Source organism: Danio rerio, chromosome 21 (genome assembly GCF_052040795.2).
Source record: "Danio rerio strain M-AB ecotype USA chromosome 21, GRCz13ab, whole genome shotgun sequence".
In the NCBI taxonomy this organism is placed as follows: Eukaryota; Metazoa; Chordata; class Actinopteri; order Cypriniformes; family Danionidae; genus Danio; species Danio rerio.
This window is the reverse complement of record NC_141041.1, coordinates 14866385-14882156: the sequence shown is the minus strand read 5'-3', so window position 1 is coordinate 14882156 and position 15772 is coordinate 14866385. Positions and strand designations below refer to the sequence as shown.

At 38.6% G+C, this 15772-nt stretch overlaps 2 protein-coding genes across 2 annotated transcripts; both read left to right on the top strand.

Annotated features, from left to right (window-relative positions):
• The first annotated feature begins 774 nt into the window (after window positions 1–774).
• LOC147838797 (uncharacterized) lies at window positions 775–5448 on the top strand. Its single transcript, XM_087300920.1, has 2 exons — window positions 775–1803; window positions 1906–5448. Exons 1-2 carry the CDS (start codon window positions 1085–1087, stop codon window positions 1991–1993), a joined length of 807 nt encoding a protein of 268 aa, XP_087157046.1. The 5' UTR covers window positions 775–1084; the 3' UTR covers window positions 1994–5448.
• A 5543-nt stretch (window positions 5449–10991) lies between these two features.
• Window positions 10992–15510, top strand: clic3 (CLIC family member 3). Its single transcript, NM_199524.1, is given in 6 exon segments — window positions 10992–11250; window positions 11575–11684; window positions 13535–13660; window positions 13822–13928; window positions 14529–14704; window positions 14836–15510. Coding segments are annotated over 6 exon segments (720 nt in total). The 5' UTR covers window positions 10992–11214; the 3' UTR covers window positions 15001–15510.
• Window positions 15511–15772: the final 262 nt, after the last annotated feature.

The window sequence follows — 15772 nt, the reverse complement described above, 5'->3', positions numbered from 1 at the left end:
GATTGCGAATAACAGAGATGAAATCTTGTGGTCCCCCGAATCAAACCCCCTCCAGCCCAAGGCTGCGCCTTGAAATTCTGTCCATAAAAATTATGAATAGAATTGGTGACAAGGGGCAGCCCTGCCAGAGTCCAACATGCACTGGAAACAAGTGTGACTTATTGCCAGCAATGCGAACCAAACTCCTGCTCTGTTCATACAGGGATGAGACGGCCCTCAACAGATCGCCTCTAACCCCATACTCCCCGAGCACCCACCACAGAATGCCACAAGGGACACGATCGAATGCCTTCTCCAAGTCCACAAAACACATGTGGACTGGTTGGGCCTTCTCCCATGAACCCTCGAGCACCCTGGTGAGAGTATAAAGCTGGTCCAGTGTACCACAGCCCGGACAAAACATTTAATCATTCATTTATTTATATTATTTTTGGCTTAGTCCCTTTATTAATCAGTGGTCGCCACAGCTGAACGAACCAGCAACTTATCCAGCATATGTTTTACACCTCTATGCAATTCATTTATGTGGGGAAAACCAGATCACCTGGAGGAAACCCACATGAACACAGGGAGAACATGCAAACTCCACACAGAAATGCCAACTGACCCAGCTGGGACTCAAACCAGCGACCTTCTTGCTGTGTAAAATTAAAATAAAAAGATTTCCTCATCCACTATTAATTGATTAACAATTAGTTATTTAAGAATAAAGCACTTCATTGTTACTTCATTGTTACTTCATTGTTACTTAGTTTGAATTGCGCATGCTCGAGTGACGTCACTGGCGTCACTGTCTCCGTTCGGTCACACACTGTGTGCTTGAAGTTTGGACTTGCTATTTACTCGCAATTTAAATCTTAATCATTAAATTCTTCCTCATTCGCTAAGTATTTGTCTCTCCTACTTAGGGTGACCAAACCCTTAATACATTTATACAAACAAAGCTGCTTTAAAAACGATCTGTCCCTCGAGCATCCGCCTGTTGTTTGTAGCTTTAGCCTGCTAGCGCCGCTGGTCAGCTAAAGCTACCGACCTCTTTGACCATACACTTTTGACTTACTGGCTTTGCTCTTTACCCCGTAAAATGTCGCTTCCGTCTCTGTCCTTGTGTGCAGGAGAAGCATCGATGGAGGCGTTGGAGCTGGAGCTGGAAGAAGTGGAGTCCCAGATACGTGCGCTGGTGGTAAGACGGTCGCGGCTACGGGAACGGCTCCTCGCCGTACCTAATGCTAAGGCCGTCTCATCACCTAAGGTACGTGGAAATTACAACCACATCATTCCCTCTACCTCAACCCCACGTCCTTCTCTGTCCAGGCCCAGCGCACCCGGGGCGCGGCTCAGCCAGGCGTCGTTCACGCCGACACCCGGCTACCACGGCGCCTGGGTGCAGCCGCGCAAGGTACTGCCCAGATCCCGGGGCAGAACGTCTCCGCCTGTGTTCGAGATCTCCACGGAGAACCGCTTCTCCCCTCTCCGCGAGTCGGGTCCCGATGTGGCCATCATCGGTGACTCGATCGTTCGTCACGTCCGTGCCGCCTCCTCAAAAGGTAATAAAGTACGTACTTTCTGCTTTCCTGGTGCCCGTGTGAAAAATATTTCTACACAGATTCCAACCATCCTGGGCGCTGCCGAGAGCCCTGGTGCCGTTGTCCTCCACGTGGGGACAAACGACACCGGGCTCCGGCAGTCGGAGATCCTGAAGAAGGACTTCAGGAGCCTGATCGAGACGGTTCGACGCACCTCGCCCGCCACGCAGATCATCGTTTCTGGGCCGCTTCCTACCTACCGCCGAGGAAATGAAAGGTTCAGTAGACTTTTAGCTTTGAATGAATGGCTAATAACATGGTGTAAAGAACAGAAATTGCTCTTTGCTAATAACTGGAATCTTTTCTGGGAGCGTCCTAGGCTCTTCCGTCCTGACGGCCTGCACCCCAGTCGAGCCGGAGCTGAACTCCTGTCGGACAACATCTCCAGACTACTTCGCACCATCTGACTAGCAGGTAAAAATTCACAAAATTCACACTATAGCCACCTAGACTCTTGTTCACCCCACTTAAACATCAGTAACGCATATCTGGCGAATCCTATAGAGACTGTGTCTGTTCCTCGTATTATTAGATTAAGAAATAAACGTACTGTGTGCTCCAGGAAAAATCTAGTAAGAATCAAACCAGAAAAACCAGTAGAAAGTGAAAATACAAATTTCGTAAAACTTGGTCTCCTAAACATCAGGTCACTTGCACCTAAAGCACTTATCATTAATGAAATAATAACAGAAAACAATCTTAATGCACTCTGTCTCACTGAAACCTGGCTGAAACAAAATGACTATATTAGCTTAAATGAAGCAACTCCTCCAGGATTCTTATATAAACATGAGGCTCGTCAAACTGGTCGTGGTGGTGGAGTTGCATCAATCTTTAGTGATTTCCTTAATATTAAACAGAGAAACGGACTTATGTTTAGCTCCTTTGAAGTATTATCGCTTAATGTTCAGCTTCCAGATACTATACAAAAACCTATGTTATCTCTCGCTTTAATCACCATATATAGACCCCCAGGACCCTATGTCAAATTTCTAAAAGAATTTTCTTTTTTTATTTCTGACTTACTAGTCAAAACTGATAAAATGCTAATTGTAGGTGACTTTAACATCCACATAGATGACGCTAATGATACATTAGGGCTCGCGTTTATGGATTTAATACACTCACTTGGGATAAAGCAAAACGTTGTGGGTCCAACCCATCGCTTAAAGCATACATTAGATCTAATTCTGTCTTATGGAATCGAGGTTATTGACGTAGACATTATACCACAAAGTGATGATATTACAGATCACTACCTCTTACTATATAAGCTGTGTTTACCTGAAATCAGCAAACCCGCTCCAATACTCCGCCCTAGTAGAACTATTGTTCCGTCAACTAAAGATGAATTTATCAATAACTTACCTGATCTTTCTCTATTTCGTAATGCACCCGCAAACTCAAATGATCTTGATGTAGTAACCAGCAGTATGGATGCCATCTTTACTAGCACACTAAATACTGTGGCACCCATCAAATTAAAAAAGGCTAGAGAGATTAAAACTATACCATGGTATAATAGTCATACTCGTGCGCTCAAAACAGCAACCCGCGCCCTGGAACGTAAATGGAAAAAAACTAATTTAGAGGTCTTTAGAATTGCGTACAAAGACAGTATGTCCAGCTATAGGAGGGCTCTAAAATCTGCCAGGACCGAGCACCTGCGCAAACTGATAGAAAATAATCATAACAATCCTAGATTTTTATTTAACACCATCTCTAAATTAGCTAATAATCGGTCATCCTTGGAACAAACTACTCCACCGCAAATTAGTAGTGATGACTTCATGAATTTTTTCAGTAATAAAATAGAAGGCTTTAGACAAAAAATAGGAGATGCCAAACTTTCTGCACCGGCTTATACTCCAAATCCTGTAAATATTTCATTAAATCATAATAATAACCTACACTGCTTCAAAATCATAGAACATGAAGAGTTAGTAAAAATTATAAATAGCTCTAAACCAGCTACGTGTATGCTGGACTCAATTCCAACAAAATTACTGAAAGAGCTGCTACCTGCTATAGGAGAACCTCTTCTTAACATTATCAACTCTTCTTTATCTATAGGCCATGTTCCAAACTCTTACAAGCTAGCTGTTATTAAGCCTATTATTAAGAAACCACAACTAGACACCAACAACTTAGCTAACTATAGGCCTATTTCAAATCTTCCATTTATGTCTAAAATACTAGAAAAAGTTGTTTCCGCTCAATTATGCTCTTATCTGCAGACGAACAATATTTTTGAAGTGTTTCAGTCAGGTTTCAGGGCTCACCACAGTACAGAAACCGCCTTAGTGAAAATAACCAACGATTTACTCTTAGCTGCTGACCGAGGGTGCGTCTCGCTATTAGTTTTACTCGATCTTAGTGCGGCATTTGATACCATTGACCACAATATCCTCATAAATCGTTTAAAGTCTACAGGTGTCCAGGGACAGGCTCTACAATGGTTTAAGTCATACTTAACTGACCGCTACCAGTTTGTAAATCTTAATGGACAGCCTTCACAAATCTGCCCAGTAAAGTATGGGGTGCCTCAAGGATCAGTTTTAGGCCCTTTACTGTTTACAATTTATATGCTACCTATGGGAGACATTATTAGAAGACATGGGATCAGCTTTCACTGCTATGCAGATGATACTCAATTATATATTTCCACTAAACCTGACGAGACGTCTGAACTTTCTAAACTAACTGAGTGTATCAAAGATATCAAAGACTGGATGACCAACAATTTTCTTCTCTTAAACTCAGACAAAACAGAATTATTACTTATTGGGCCTAAATCTTGCACACAGCAGAACTCGCAACTCAATTTACAATTAGAGGGATACAAAGTTAGCTTTAGCTCTACTATAAAAGATTTGGGTGTCATATTAGACAGCAATCTAACTTTTAAAAACCATATATCCCATGTCACAAAAACTGCCTTCTTTCATCTGAGAAATATCGCTAAATTACGAAATATGCTATCCATCTCAGATGCAGAAAAGCTAGTCCATGCTTTTATGACTTCGAGACTGGATTACTGTAATGCTCTATTTGCTGGCTGCCCAGCATCCTCTATTAACAAACTTCAATTAGTACAAAATGCAGCTGCCAGAGTTCTGACCAGGTCCAGAAAATATGATCATATAACCCCAATTTTATCCTCCTTACACTGGCTGCCTGTTAAATTTCGTATTGAATTTAAAATATTACTTCTCACCTATAAAGCTCTAAATAATCTAGCTCCTGTTTATCTAACCAACCTTCTGTCTCGCTACGAACCAACTCGCTCCTTAAGATCTCAAAATTCAGGGCTTCTGGTAGTACCTAGAATAGCAAAATCAAGTAAAGGAGGTCGAGCCTTCTCTTTCATGGCTCCTACACTCTGGAATAGCCTTCCTGGTAATGTCCGAGGCTCAGACACACTCTCCCAGTTCAAAACTAGATTAAAGACCTATCTGTTTAGTAAAGCATACACTCAGTGCATCACCTAGCGGGTTCCACACTGGCTTCTACATCTTGCTTATATACACTATGAACAGCAGCTACGCTAATTATTCTCTTTATTCTCTATTTTCACCTGGGGATACTCATCCCGAGGTCCTCAGATTAGGCGGAGTCACTGATTGGATCCAAGACCAGCGACGTGATGATCCCAAGGATTTCATATTCGGGACCAGGCCATATCCTGAGCTGCTGCTGCGCTGATGGTCATGGGGAGTGGAGAACATGAGTCTGATTCCAGCGACGCTCCAGGGACAGACGAGTCTTCATTGAGGCCATCTTCCAGCATAAACCACGGCGAATGAATTTCTGCACAAGACTTTTGGCCAGCGGAGAAATTAAAATGGTCGTGCCCAACTGAGTCTGGTTCTCTCAAGGTTTTTTTTCTTCACTCCCATCAGGTGAAGTTTTTTTTCCCTCTCCGCTGTCGCCACTGCCTCGCATGGTTCAGGATTGGTAGAGCTACGCATCGATGAATTTGCTCTTCAGTGTTTGAACTCTCAGTAATGATTAAATCACACTGAACAGAGCTAAACTGAACTGAACTGAACTTAAACACTAAAACCTGAACCACACTGTTCCAGTTACTATGACCATTTATGTGAAGCTGCTTTGACACAATCTACATTGTAAAAGCGCTATACAAATAAAGCTGAATTGAATTGAATTGAATTGAGTTTAGGTTCATTAAATAATATGAATCAATACAACAATATATTTTTGATTGTTAGTTATCAAATCTTATTGTTAAGTGTTAGCTACAAAATGCTCTTTCAGCGCTTCATATTTCTCATATAATGTTTTCAGGATAATCTCTAATTTCTTATTTATGACCTTTGCATTTGTTTGGTTTTAGAAAAGCATTGCATAGATCAGCTAAAGATATCAGCTGAGCCGAGTACAAACTGCTGATGTTAGTTGACTAACATGTTTTTTTCTGACGAATGTGATTGACCAATGTTTTCTTTCGAAATTTAGCCCACACAAACTTATCCTTGTTTAAAATAACACAAGATCATGACTAAGCCCACAAGAAATCTGCGTGCTCAGAAATCTGCAGATTTCCATACATTTTTAAACCAATCTTTAAATCTATTTGTGATACTTGTGTAAATGTGTGTAAATTTATATTTATTCAGATTTTTAAATTTATTTCAGCAATAATTTTGACTAATATGAAAATGTTCATACAGTACAGTTTGAAAAGTAATATTTTCTGTCTTTTTGAAGATATTTGAGAAACTTGCTTCGTTTACCAAATAAGTGGCTCTAATTGGATTTTCATTGTAAACAAAATAAAAGTTAAAAACATAAGATTTTTTATTCGAATATATTAAGTTTTTACGATACCAAAATCATGCATAAATCCGCAGATTTTGTTTTAAAATTTTTTGCACAGAAATAGCAACAAATGTTCGAAGATTCTTTGTTGAGGTGGCATGGTGGCGCAGTTGGTAGCGCTGTCACCACACAGCAAGAAGGTCACTGGTTTGAGCCTTGACTGGATCAGTTGGCATTTCTGTGTGGAGGTTGTGTGTTCATGTGGGTTTCCTCAAGGTGCTTTGATTTCCCCCACAGTCCAAAGACATGTGGTACAGGTGAATTGTGTAAGCTAAATTGTCTAAAGTGTATGTGTGTGTGAATGAGTGTGTATGGGTGTTTCCCAGTAATGTGCTGCATGTGGAAGGGCATCTGCTGCGTCAAACATGTGCTGGACAATTTGGCGGTTCATTCCGCTCTGGTGACCCCTGATTAATAAAGGGACTAAGCCGAAAAGAAAATGAATGTGTGTGTGAATGAGTTAGTATGGGTGTTTCCCAGTGATGTGTTGAAGCTGGAAGGGCATCCATTGGGTAAAACATGTGCTGGATGAGTTTGTGGGTCATTCCGCTGTGTGGCGACCCTATATAAAAAAGGAGACTAAGCTAAAAAGAAAATGAATGAATGAATGAATGAATGAATGAATGAATGAATGAGTCTGGCTTTATCTGACTTATGGCATCATTTGTGATATCTAGGGGGGTCATCTGAGTGCAGTTTTGGACCCCAGTAACTTTAAATTCATGAGGAAAAACAGATAAAACTCATATGGAGACAAAGTGGTTCTGTAAAGATGTTTCATTTTGTTTTTCCTGTATTGATTGTAAAAAGTACCATCTTACGCAAGCTCGACGCTAGATGGCAGTGTTTGTTTTTCAAAGAGAACAGCTACAGCCACGTGTTCACAAGACGGTAATTTGTTTACATTCATATTTGGAATGTTCTAGATGTTAGAATGGTTTAGATTGAACCGTTCGAGGATGATTAAATACTTTATTATTATTATTATTAATATAGACATGAAGAGAATTAGTATTCCTCTGCATAACAGTTGTGGTGAGTGTTTCTCTCAAAATTGTAAGAATAAATAATACAGTTTTCATTTTTGCGGGACAGAAATTATCGTTGAGTGACAGTATGAATGTATTTTTTTGTATGTCTAAGCAACTAAAATAGATTATTAAGTTGTCTTACATTGATACGAATATATAGTGATGCAAATCAGACGGCTGTAATATGTACTATATTATTTCATAGATTTATTGTTTAAGCACATATTTACTGTTTAATTGTTATGTGACAACATACATATTGCTTTGTGGTTGTTTATTAGTACGCAAATCACATTAATATAAGTCTAAATGCCAATATTAGAGGTCCTTTAACTCTACTCCTTATACCTAAACAAAGCTACTAAAAGTATAAATAAGCAGTAAGTAGGAGTTTACATCTTATTCAAGCACATAAAAAAGTAGCCTACTTTAATAGTATTTTCTTTACGACAGTTGTGGTCGAAACCAAGTTGCCAAAGTATTATTGTGACGTTATGATTATTATGCTTGGCATCTATAATTACTCTGGTCATTTTTGTAAGGGGCGATGCCATAATTGTCTTTTTTAGATTAAAACAAGTTTAGCTGACGTAGCTTTAATCACTAATTGTTTAATGACTCAGACTATTTCGAACAAAAGCAGTGTTGTGATTTAGTACATTCATTCTCTATGCTAACATGTGCTAGCTTGTTAAATCGACATACCTGTAATACGCCTATTCAACAGTCATGTTCTTGAAATTATAAGTTTGGCTTATTTGACAAATAGTTCATCTACTAACGAAACTAAAAATTGAAGCTCTTTACCATGTTTTTACATTGAGCAGCATGTTTTTTTCTTCTTGGTGTGGTTGCAACATTCAATAGAGTTTGAAACAATAAGCATTCAAACGAATGGTTTTTCAGGCACAGACAAATGCTATGTCACACCTCATACATAGTAAATCAATCACTATGTTTTGACTCTTCCTTAACTGAAGTATTTTCACTGTCACTCAAATTCCACAGATCAAGGGTCAGAGTACTTCAACACTGATCAATGCAACAACAATCTAAAGTACCGTTACAGTTTTGACATCACATAAAATTAACAATACAACCATATCCTCAGAATAAACGGTTTGCATAATACATTTTTAAATTAAGTTGTTACCATTTTTGATTGTTTTGAAGTGCACTTTTATTCAAGTCAATTCAATTAATCTTTATTTCTATAGCGCTTTTACAATGTAGATCATGTCAACGTAGCTTAACATAGAAGTTCTAGAAAATTGAAACTGTCTGTCCAGTTTATAGAGTTGAAGTTCAGTTTAGTAGTGTACCGGTAGTTAAGTTTTCATTGCTGAAAGTCCAAACACTACATAGCAAATCCATCGATGCGCAGCTCCACAAGTCCCAAAACCAAGCGACCTAGTGACGACTGGTGAGGTACAAACCTTCACCAATTGACGAAGTGAAGGAAAAAAAGCCTCGAGAGAAACCGGGCTCAGTTGGGCAGGACCATTTCTCTGATCAAACTTCTTGTGCAGAGCTGCAGTCTAGGCACTGGAGGCTGGATGTCCATCGTGGAGAAGCTGCAGGTGTGAGTAGGTTACCACCGGTGGTTCAGGTTGGTCCTCGGGATCAGTGCAGAGACTTATCTGTCATTGGGGTCTTTCAAGAATCAGTCTCAAGCTTTCTTCCACAGCATCTGCTCAGGATACAGCCTGGTCTAGGAATATGGCAACAAAAAAAGTATTGTTCCTATGTTAGGTTTGGGCTATAAAATCGGTATCAATATTTATTAACAGCATGAAGTTTTAGTATGAAGCGCTATAGTTTTATCAATATGTGACTGCTGAGCACTCACCTTGAAAGGAATGCCATTTCCAATGCAGGCGTGCGACTGGCACAATGCACATATGAGAGCGACGCACACATGTTGTGCAAGTGGCCCACATGTGATGCATGACGGGCGCATTCACCAAGTTGAAAACATCTGAACTTATCTGAATGCTGCGAGTGCACCGCGATTTATAAGTAGAACTAACCAATCTGCTTCATACTTTGTATGGAATATAAACATTTCAGTAATAACGGCAGACTAATTACCTTAGACAAACACAGCACACCCAAACACTGCAGTGCCTTTTTACTTTTCTCCATAAACTTGCATCAGAGCTGCAGCAAAGGTTTGTCCATTTGTCATCCTCTGAGGAAACGGTGGATGATTGCCTAGTTACGAGAGACGTCAGGGGAGCACGAGCCCAAAGTCCATTGTAAATGGTCAAGGAATCCACGCATGCGCACTTGTCACTTCAGGTCAGAATAACAACATATGCGAAAACGAGTGCTGTGGCTAGCATCAGTGTGGAGATTGTAAATAAAAAAGGATGTCGCCAGAGTGGCTTTTTGGTTTCTTTTCTTGTTCATCCCAGCTCCCCATCTGAAAGATTTTTAGCATAGTGGTAATGTAGTCATACAACTTCACAATTTGTAATGTTGCTGTATGTATTTGAATAAAGATGGCTGGTTCCTTTACTTGAAAGCTCTGATTTGATTATCATAATTTGTGTTGTTGACAGAGTTTGAGGTTTACTGTATCATTGTTGTTCACACTTAAAGTTTGCTTTCTTTGTTCAGTATTTACGCTTTACCATTGCACACGCTTTGTAACATTTTATTTATCAAGTTTAAGAGTGTCTTTAACACTTATGTTTATTTTATTATAAAGAGATGAGATATTTTGTATAAATATTTTTGTTTTTGACTTTTAAAACTGTTTGCCTTAGTAATGTTGGTAAATTAAAATAAAGTGGTTAAATAAAAAAAATTATAATAATATTCCTAAATGTATTGCTAAAAAAATGAAATATTTATCGATATTGAATGATATGAAACATGATATTGTGATTTTTTTTTTTTTTTTTTGCAATATTGCTCAGCCCTACCCTATGTAAACCCCCAAAAATGATTTTGTGAAATGTTTTCATGTTCAGTCTATACACTGCATTTTTAGTCATATTTGGCAATTGGGGTCAATTATTGTCTGTATGTGGAATTTTTCAGCAATGCAAAGAAAAAGAAGTTTAGTTTTTAGTACATACTAATAATCAGAATTTCTTTTATATTTCTCATATCTGGTTTAAATCTCAGATTTTTCCATATCTTCCATTTCTGATTTTTGTCGTTTTGTTATAATATTTTGTCTGTTTAAAGTGTGACAGTCACTGACAACCATTTACTTTCATTGTAAATTGAAACTGAATATGCACTCAAACAATTCCTTTATATGTTTGGAACAACACAACGCTCTGTTAATGACAACAGATGTTTTATTTTAGGATAAACTTGGGTAAAAACACGCTGTGACTGTACTGGAATGATGGGAGTAGGACAGAACTGAGCAGTTTGGAGAGAAACTCACTATGACTAAAGCAGCAGAGAATGAAGGAAGATACAGGTTGGACAGGTTCGGCCAGTGGGCTGGTATTCTGAACACTCAAGACCAATGGGGTGTGGTGGGAGTTTGGCTTCTCAAAGGAAATGATAGAAACTGTGGTTGGGAGAGGAAGAAGAAAAATCGCTGCTTTTATCAGCATCGAAAAAGTTTAATTCTTCAGAGATCGATTAGACGAAGCATCAAAGCTTGAACTCGTGAGGTGAAGTGGACTCTAATAAGACTCTGAGCTGGACTGATGTAAACTGACCTCATTCTCCTGAGATCCTGGGAAACTGAGACACCGCAGAAAAAAGGAGGTATTGGAGAACCAAAGATGGCTGAAGCTGCAAAGATTGAACTTTTTGTCAAGGTACACTTTCTTGTGGTTATTTGGCTTAGTTTGATTTTTTAGAGCTTAAAAGTGTATCTGTTTTGATCTAATCTCTTTCCTCAAAATGTTTGTGCCTCCTATCATTCCTATGACATAACCATGTCTGTTGGTTGAAAACTGGTCTTGCTGAATTTACCACTAATGATAGCATCTCTAAGTTGTGTAAAGGTGAAATTATTTTAAGTAAAAAACAAATTAACAATTTCCTTCAATGTTTCAAACATTTTGAAAAAGTAGTTGCATGCTGTACTTTCAGTAAATTCTAACAGTTTTAACAGTGTGATTTCTAAATGTTGTCTTTAGGCAAGCGATGATGGTGAAAGTGTTGGTAACTGTCCGTTTTGTCAGCGACTCTTTATGATACTCTGGCTGAAAGGAGTCAACTTCACCCTCACCACTGTGGACATGAAGAGGTGAGAGATGCTGACATCAGGATGGCAATACTTCTTTGGTTCACAGTGAAATCGCTACTCTCCAAATTAGCTTTGTTAATGTAAATATTGGGATCTGTAGAATGCCTTTCTTTTTATATGCAGTAAAACTCATCTATCCACAAGAGGTGTGTTGTTCACGCGGCTATTACGCGCGAAAAGTGCAATTTATCTGTGCGTTCCGCGTCTGGTGTGAACACAGCATTAAACTGGTTTTGTAATTCCTTCAGTCGTATTAGCAATTCTACAAGCAGGATTTGAACCAGTCTCTGGCTTTGGGGCATGCTTCATAATATGGTTAAGAGCATAGCTTCTATCATCAGTCACAAGTATGCTTTTTATGGTCAGGAGACTGATGTTTACCTCTACAGCTCTTAATAGCTGGCCTGTTAAACTCGCCTCTGTTAACCTCACTCCCATCTAGGTCACGGCACCATTTTTTTTCAATGGATGGATTCTAGATCAGATTCAAACCAGAATTTCAGGCACATGAATGGATGCCAAAAGGGATGTTAATGACCATCATTTTTTAGCGTCCCTCTTAAGGCAAAGGGAATCTAATAAGGGCCATGGCACCAATTAAACCCCTCCTGTACTTGCTGTTCTAAAAGTGGGATTTGACCTGCATTGCTTGCACTGGAGGCTGGCATGTTAACAAGATGTCTAAGACAAGCTGACCTCTGTTACAATTTTCATATGTGGATAAAAATGGTCTGGCTGCAGCCTGAGTGCACGTGCATGCTCAGACAATGTGTACCCAACCCCCTCCTAAAGCTACCCCTCATAGTAATGTCACTAGCTCTATTGAGTGCATGACTATTGGAGAGAGTACAACTGGAAGGGTGAAACTGTTGCCGTGACCCTGATATAAGTGAGGTTTAGGGGAATGGGTATAGTAGAAGTCTGCTTGTTATAATGTAAATATTGGGATCTGTAGAATGCCTTTTTCTTTAGATGCAGTAAAAGACTGATCCCACTTATCTATCCAGATGACGTGTTGAAAAAGTCTTAAACTGGTTTTGTAATCCCTTCAGTCATACTTGCAATTCTTCAAAGTAGGATTCAAACCAGTGTCTCTGGCTTTGGGAGTGAGGTTTAGGGGAATGGGAATAGTAGAGGTCTGCTGGCAAGAGCTGTGTAGGTAGACTTCCCTGGCCTCAAAAGGTGCATTAGATACCAGTCTCACTAAGCCAGACCACAGACTGACAGCTGAAGGTCTGGGAACTTTGGCCACTTTGAATGGTCAAATATTCATTCATGAACATTTTTAAAAGCTAAAAAAAAAGAAAATCAGTAGGACATGTTTGTAGACTAAGACTGAAATGAACAGTTTCCAGAGGGTACTGGTAAAGATTGCTTGACCCCCAGAAATAGTGTGCCATATGCATCCAACATTTAGCAACAGGTCTATTAGCGGTGTTAGGCATGACATCTAAGGCTGAGACTTATTTGCTAGTAACTCTAGAGGCAATGGTTTATAGCTTCTTTGTTAGGAAAAAGTTATTGCAAGACAAAAATACATGAGCGGAATATTTCCCTTTCTGTTGTCATTTCAGAATGAGGAAGTCCTCGTTCTAAACACTTGGTGTGCTATGAAAATGCAAATTCAGAGGTGTAAAAATGCATGTTGTTTTGAGGAAATGTGTTTTGAATGGAATTATAATTTTTTTTTAACGTATCAGGTTTTCTATGTTTTATAAAATGGGTTTTGCTTTTTACACTGGAAGTTATGATTTGGTATATTCAATCTACTGTAAGTACTCTGTTAATGTATACATATACAACTGTTAATGTGTAGTTTCATTATTTATTTATGTTGTCTTTCTTGCTAGAGCTCCAGAGGTATTAAAGGACCTGGCTCCAGGTTCTCAGCCCCCTTTCCTCATTTATAATGGAGAGGTGCGCACTGACACCAACAAGATTGAGGAGTTTCTGGAAGACACCCTTGCTCCCCCACAGTGAGTGTGCAAATAAAATGCATGAAATATACAGTAATGTGTCTTATGTTTTGTATAAAATACCACTATTTGTTCCACTTTAAATCAAACATTTGACAACGTAAATAGAAAGCAGGAATTGTCTATAAAGTATTTATTTATTTATTTATTTTTCATTACAGATATCCCAAGTTATGCTGCCGCTATAAGGAGTCTAACACGGCAGGCGATGACATCTTTCATAAATTCTCTGCATATATCAAAAATCCCAATCCTGGACTCAATGACAGTAAGGGTCACCCTTCTCTGAAGCTTTTTATCCAGTTAAAACTGTAGTTTGTGATCCAAGGCAGTGAACCTCAGAAACACTTTGTGCTTAAAATATGGAGACTGTCACTTCAAACGTATTTGTAAAATCTAGAAATAGAAAGATAGATAGATGTAACAATAAATATAATGATGGATGGATGGATGGATGGATGGATGAAAATGCCAATAGATGGTTGGATAAATGGATGTCAATAAATATAACAATAGTTTTATAGATAGATAAATGGTTAGATGGATGGACATGCCAATCAATGTATGTATGTATGAATGTGTCAAATGAATGGATAGTTGTCTATAAATAGATAAATGGGTAGATTGATAGATGGATGTCAATAAATATAACGGACGGACGGACAGCCAGACGGACGGATTGGATAGACAGACAGACAGACAGATAGACAGACAGATAGACAGACAGATAGATAGATAGATAGATAGATAGATAGATAGATAGATAGATAGATAGATAGATAGATAGATAGATAGAAAAGAAAGAAAGATGTAACAATGAAAGAATGGATTGATTAGAATGTCATCACTTTAATGTTGAATCTTTCAGTGCTGGAGAAGAAGTTTCTAAAGAGCTTGATGAAGTTGGATCAGTACCTGTTAACTCCCCTTCCTCATGAACTGGACCAGAATCCAGAGTTATCGACGTCCACTAGACACTACCTGGACGGAAATGCACTCTCTCTTGCTGACTGCAACCTGCTTCCAAAACTACACATCGTCAAGGTCATTTTTCCCACCCCTTAGACAATAAATGCATTCAATTTGAAAATTATAGAGCTGATATAGTTAATTTTAATTACTGGTCATTAAACTTCATCTTGCTTAAAGATCTCAATTCTTTATCGACTTTTTAGGTGGTGTGCAAAAAGTACAGAGGTTTTGAGATTCCTGCAGAGCTAAAAGGCCTTTCAAAGTATTTGGACAAAGCATACAAGGAGGATGTTTTCCACCTGACGTGCCCCAAAGACAAGGAGATCCTTCTTGCCTACAGTTCAGTGGCCAAATATCTTAACAAGTAGAACTGGACTTCAAAGAGGGCGGAGGACAAAGAGTGTGTGGACTTTTTTTTTTTTTTTTTTGTAAATCTTTTCTTGTGTTTGCTCCAAAAACAGCCTTCAATATGTATGCTCTTAATGGGAATCATTATGTATGGGTGGGGGTTGTTTTTGTTAGTTTTTCATTTAAAAACCACAACTTGTGAATATCAGATGCCTGCCCTGCTTGTTGCTGCCATTTTTAGTATTTAAAAGTGTGTCGCTTGTGTCTGTGGTTTTGATGGCTTGCGTTTGTATGATAGCCACTCATTTAGAAACATCTGCGAATGTTGTCTTTAAAGGCCATATGAAATGAGACATGTAATTGGTTTGAAATTCTACCCCATGAGAAAAAAATAAGACAAAGCACTAGACAACTTCTACAAGGATGTTATTGATTTCAGGTGGCATTATTGTTTATAAGGATCTTCTCTTGTAACGTCCAGTGTGTATGAAACATCATGCAAACAAATAAAATTGCTATAAAAGATCAGAGATATGTTTGATTGTCTTTGGTTGAGCTAACAAAGGCAAAAATGGATAGTGAAATTACTTTTCTTTTGTCAAAAATACAAAAATAATAGGTCTAGTTATATTGTATATATGAAAAAATGATATGCTGTTAAACAATTACTATAATAATAATATGAAAGTAACAAATGCATAGAATTTAAGGCACTGCTGATCTACTGAGATTTTCAATCCCAACCACCTCTAGGGTTTACAGAGAATGGTCCGAAAACAGAGAAAATATACA

Bases quoted from the DNA above. Each gene is read 5' to 3' on its own strand.
- LOC147838797 (XM_087300920.1), top strand. From the start codon at position 1,085: ATGTCGCTTCCGTCTCTGTCCTTGTGTGCAGGAGAAGCATCGATGGAG. The intron at 1,804-1,905 runs GTTCAGTAGACT...GGAGCGTCCTAG, and splicing joins TACCGCCGAGGAAATGAAAG to GCTCTTCCGTCCTGACGGCC.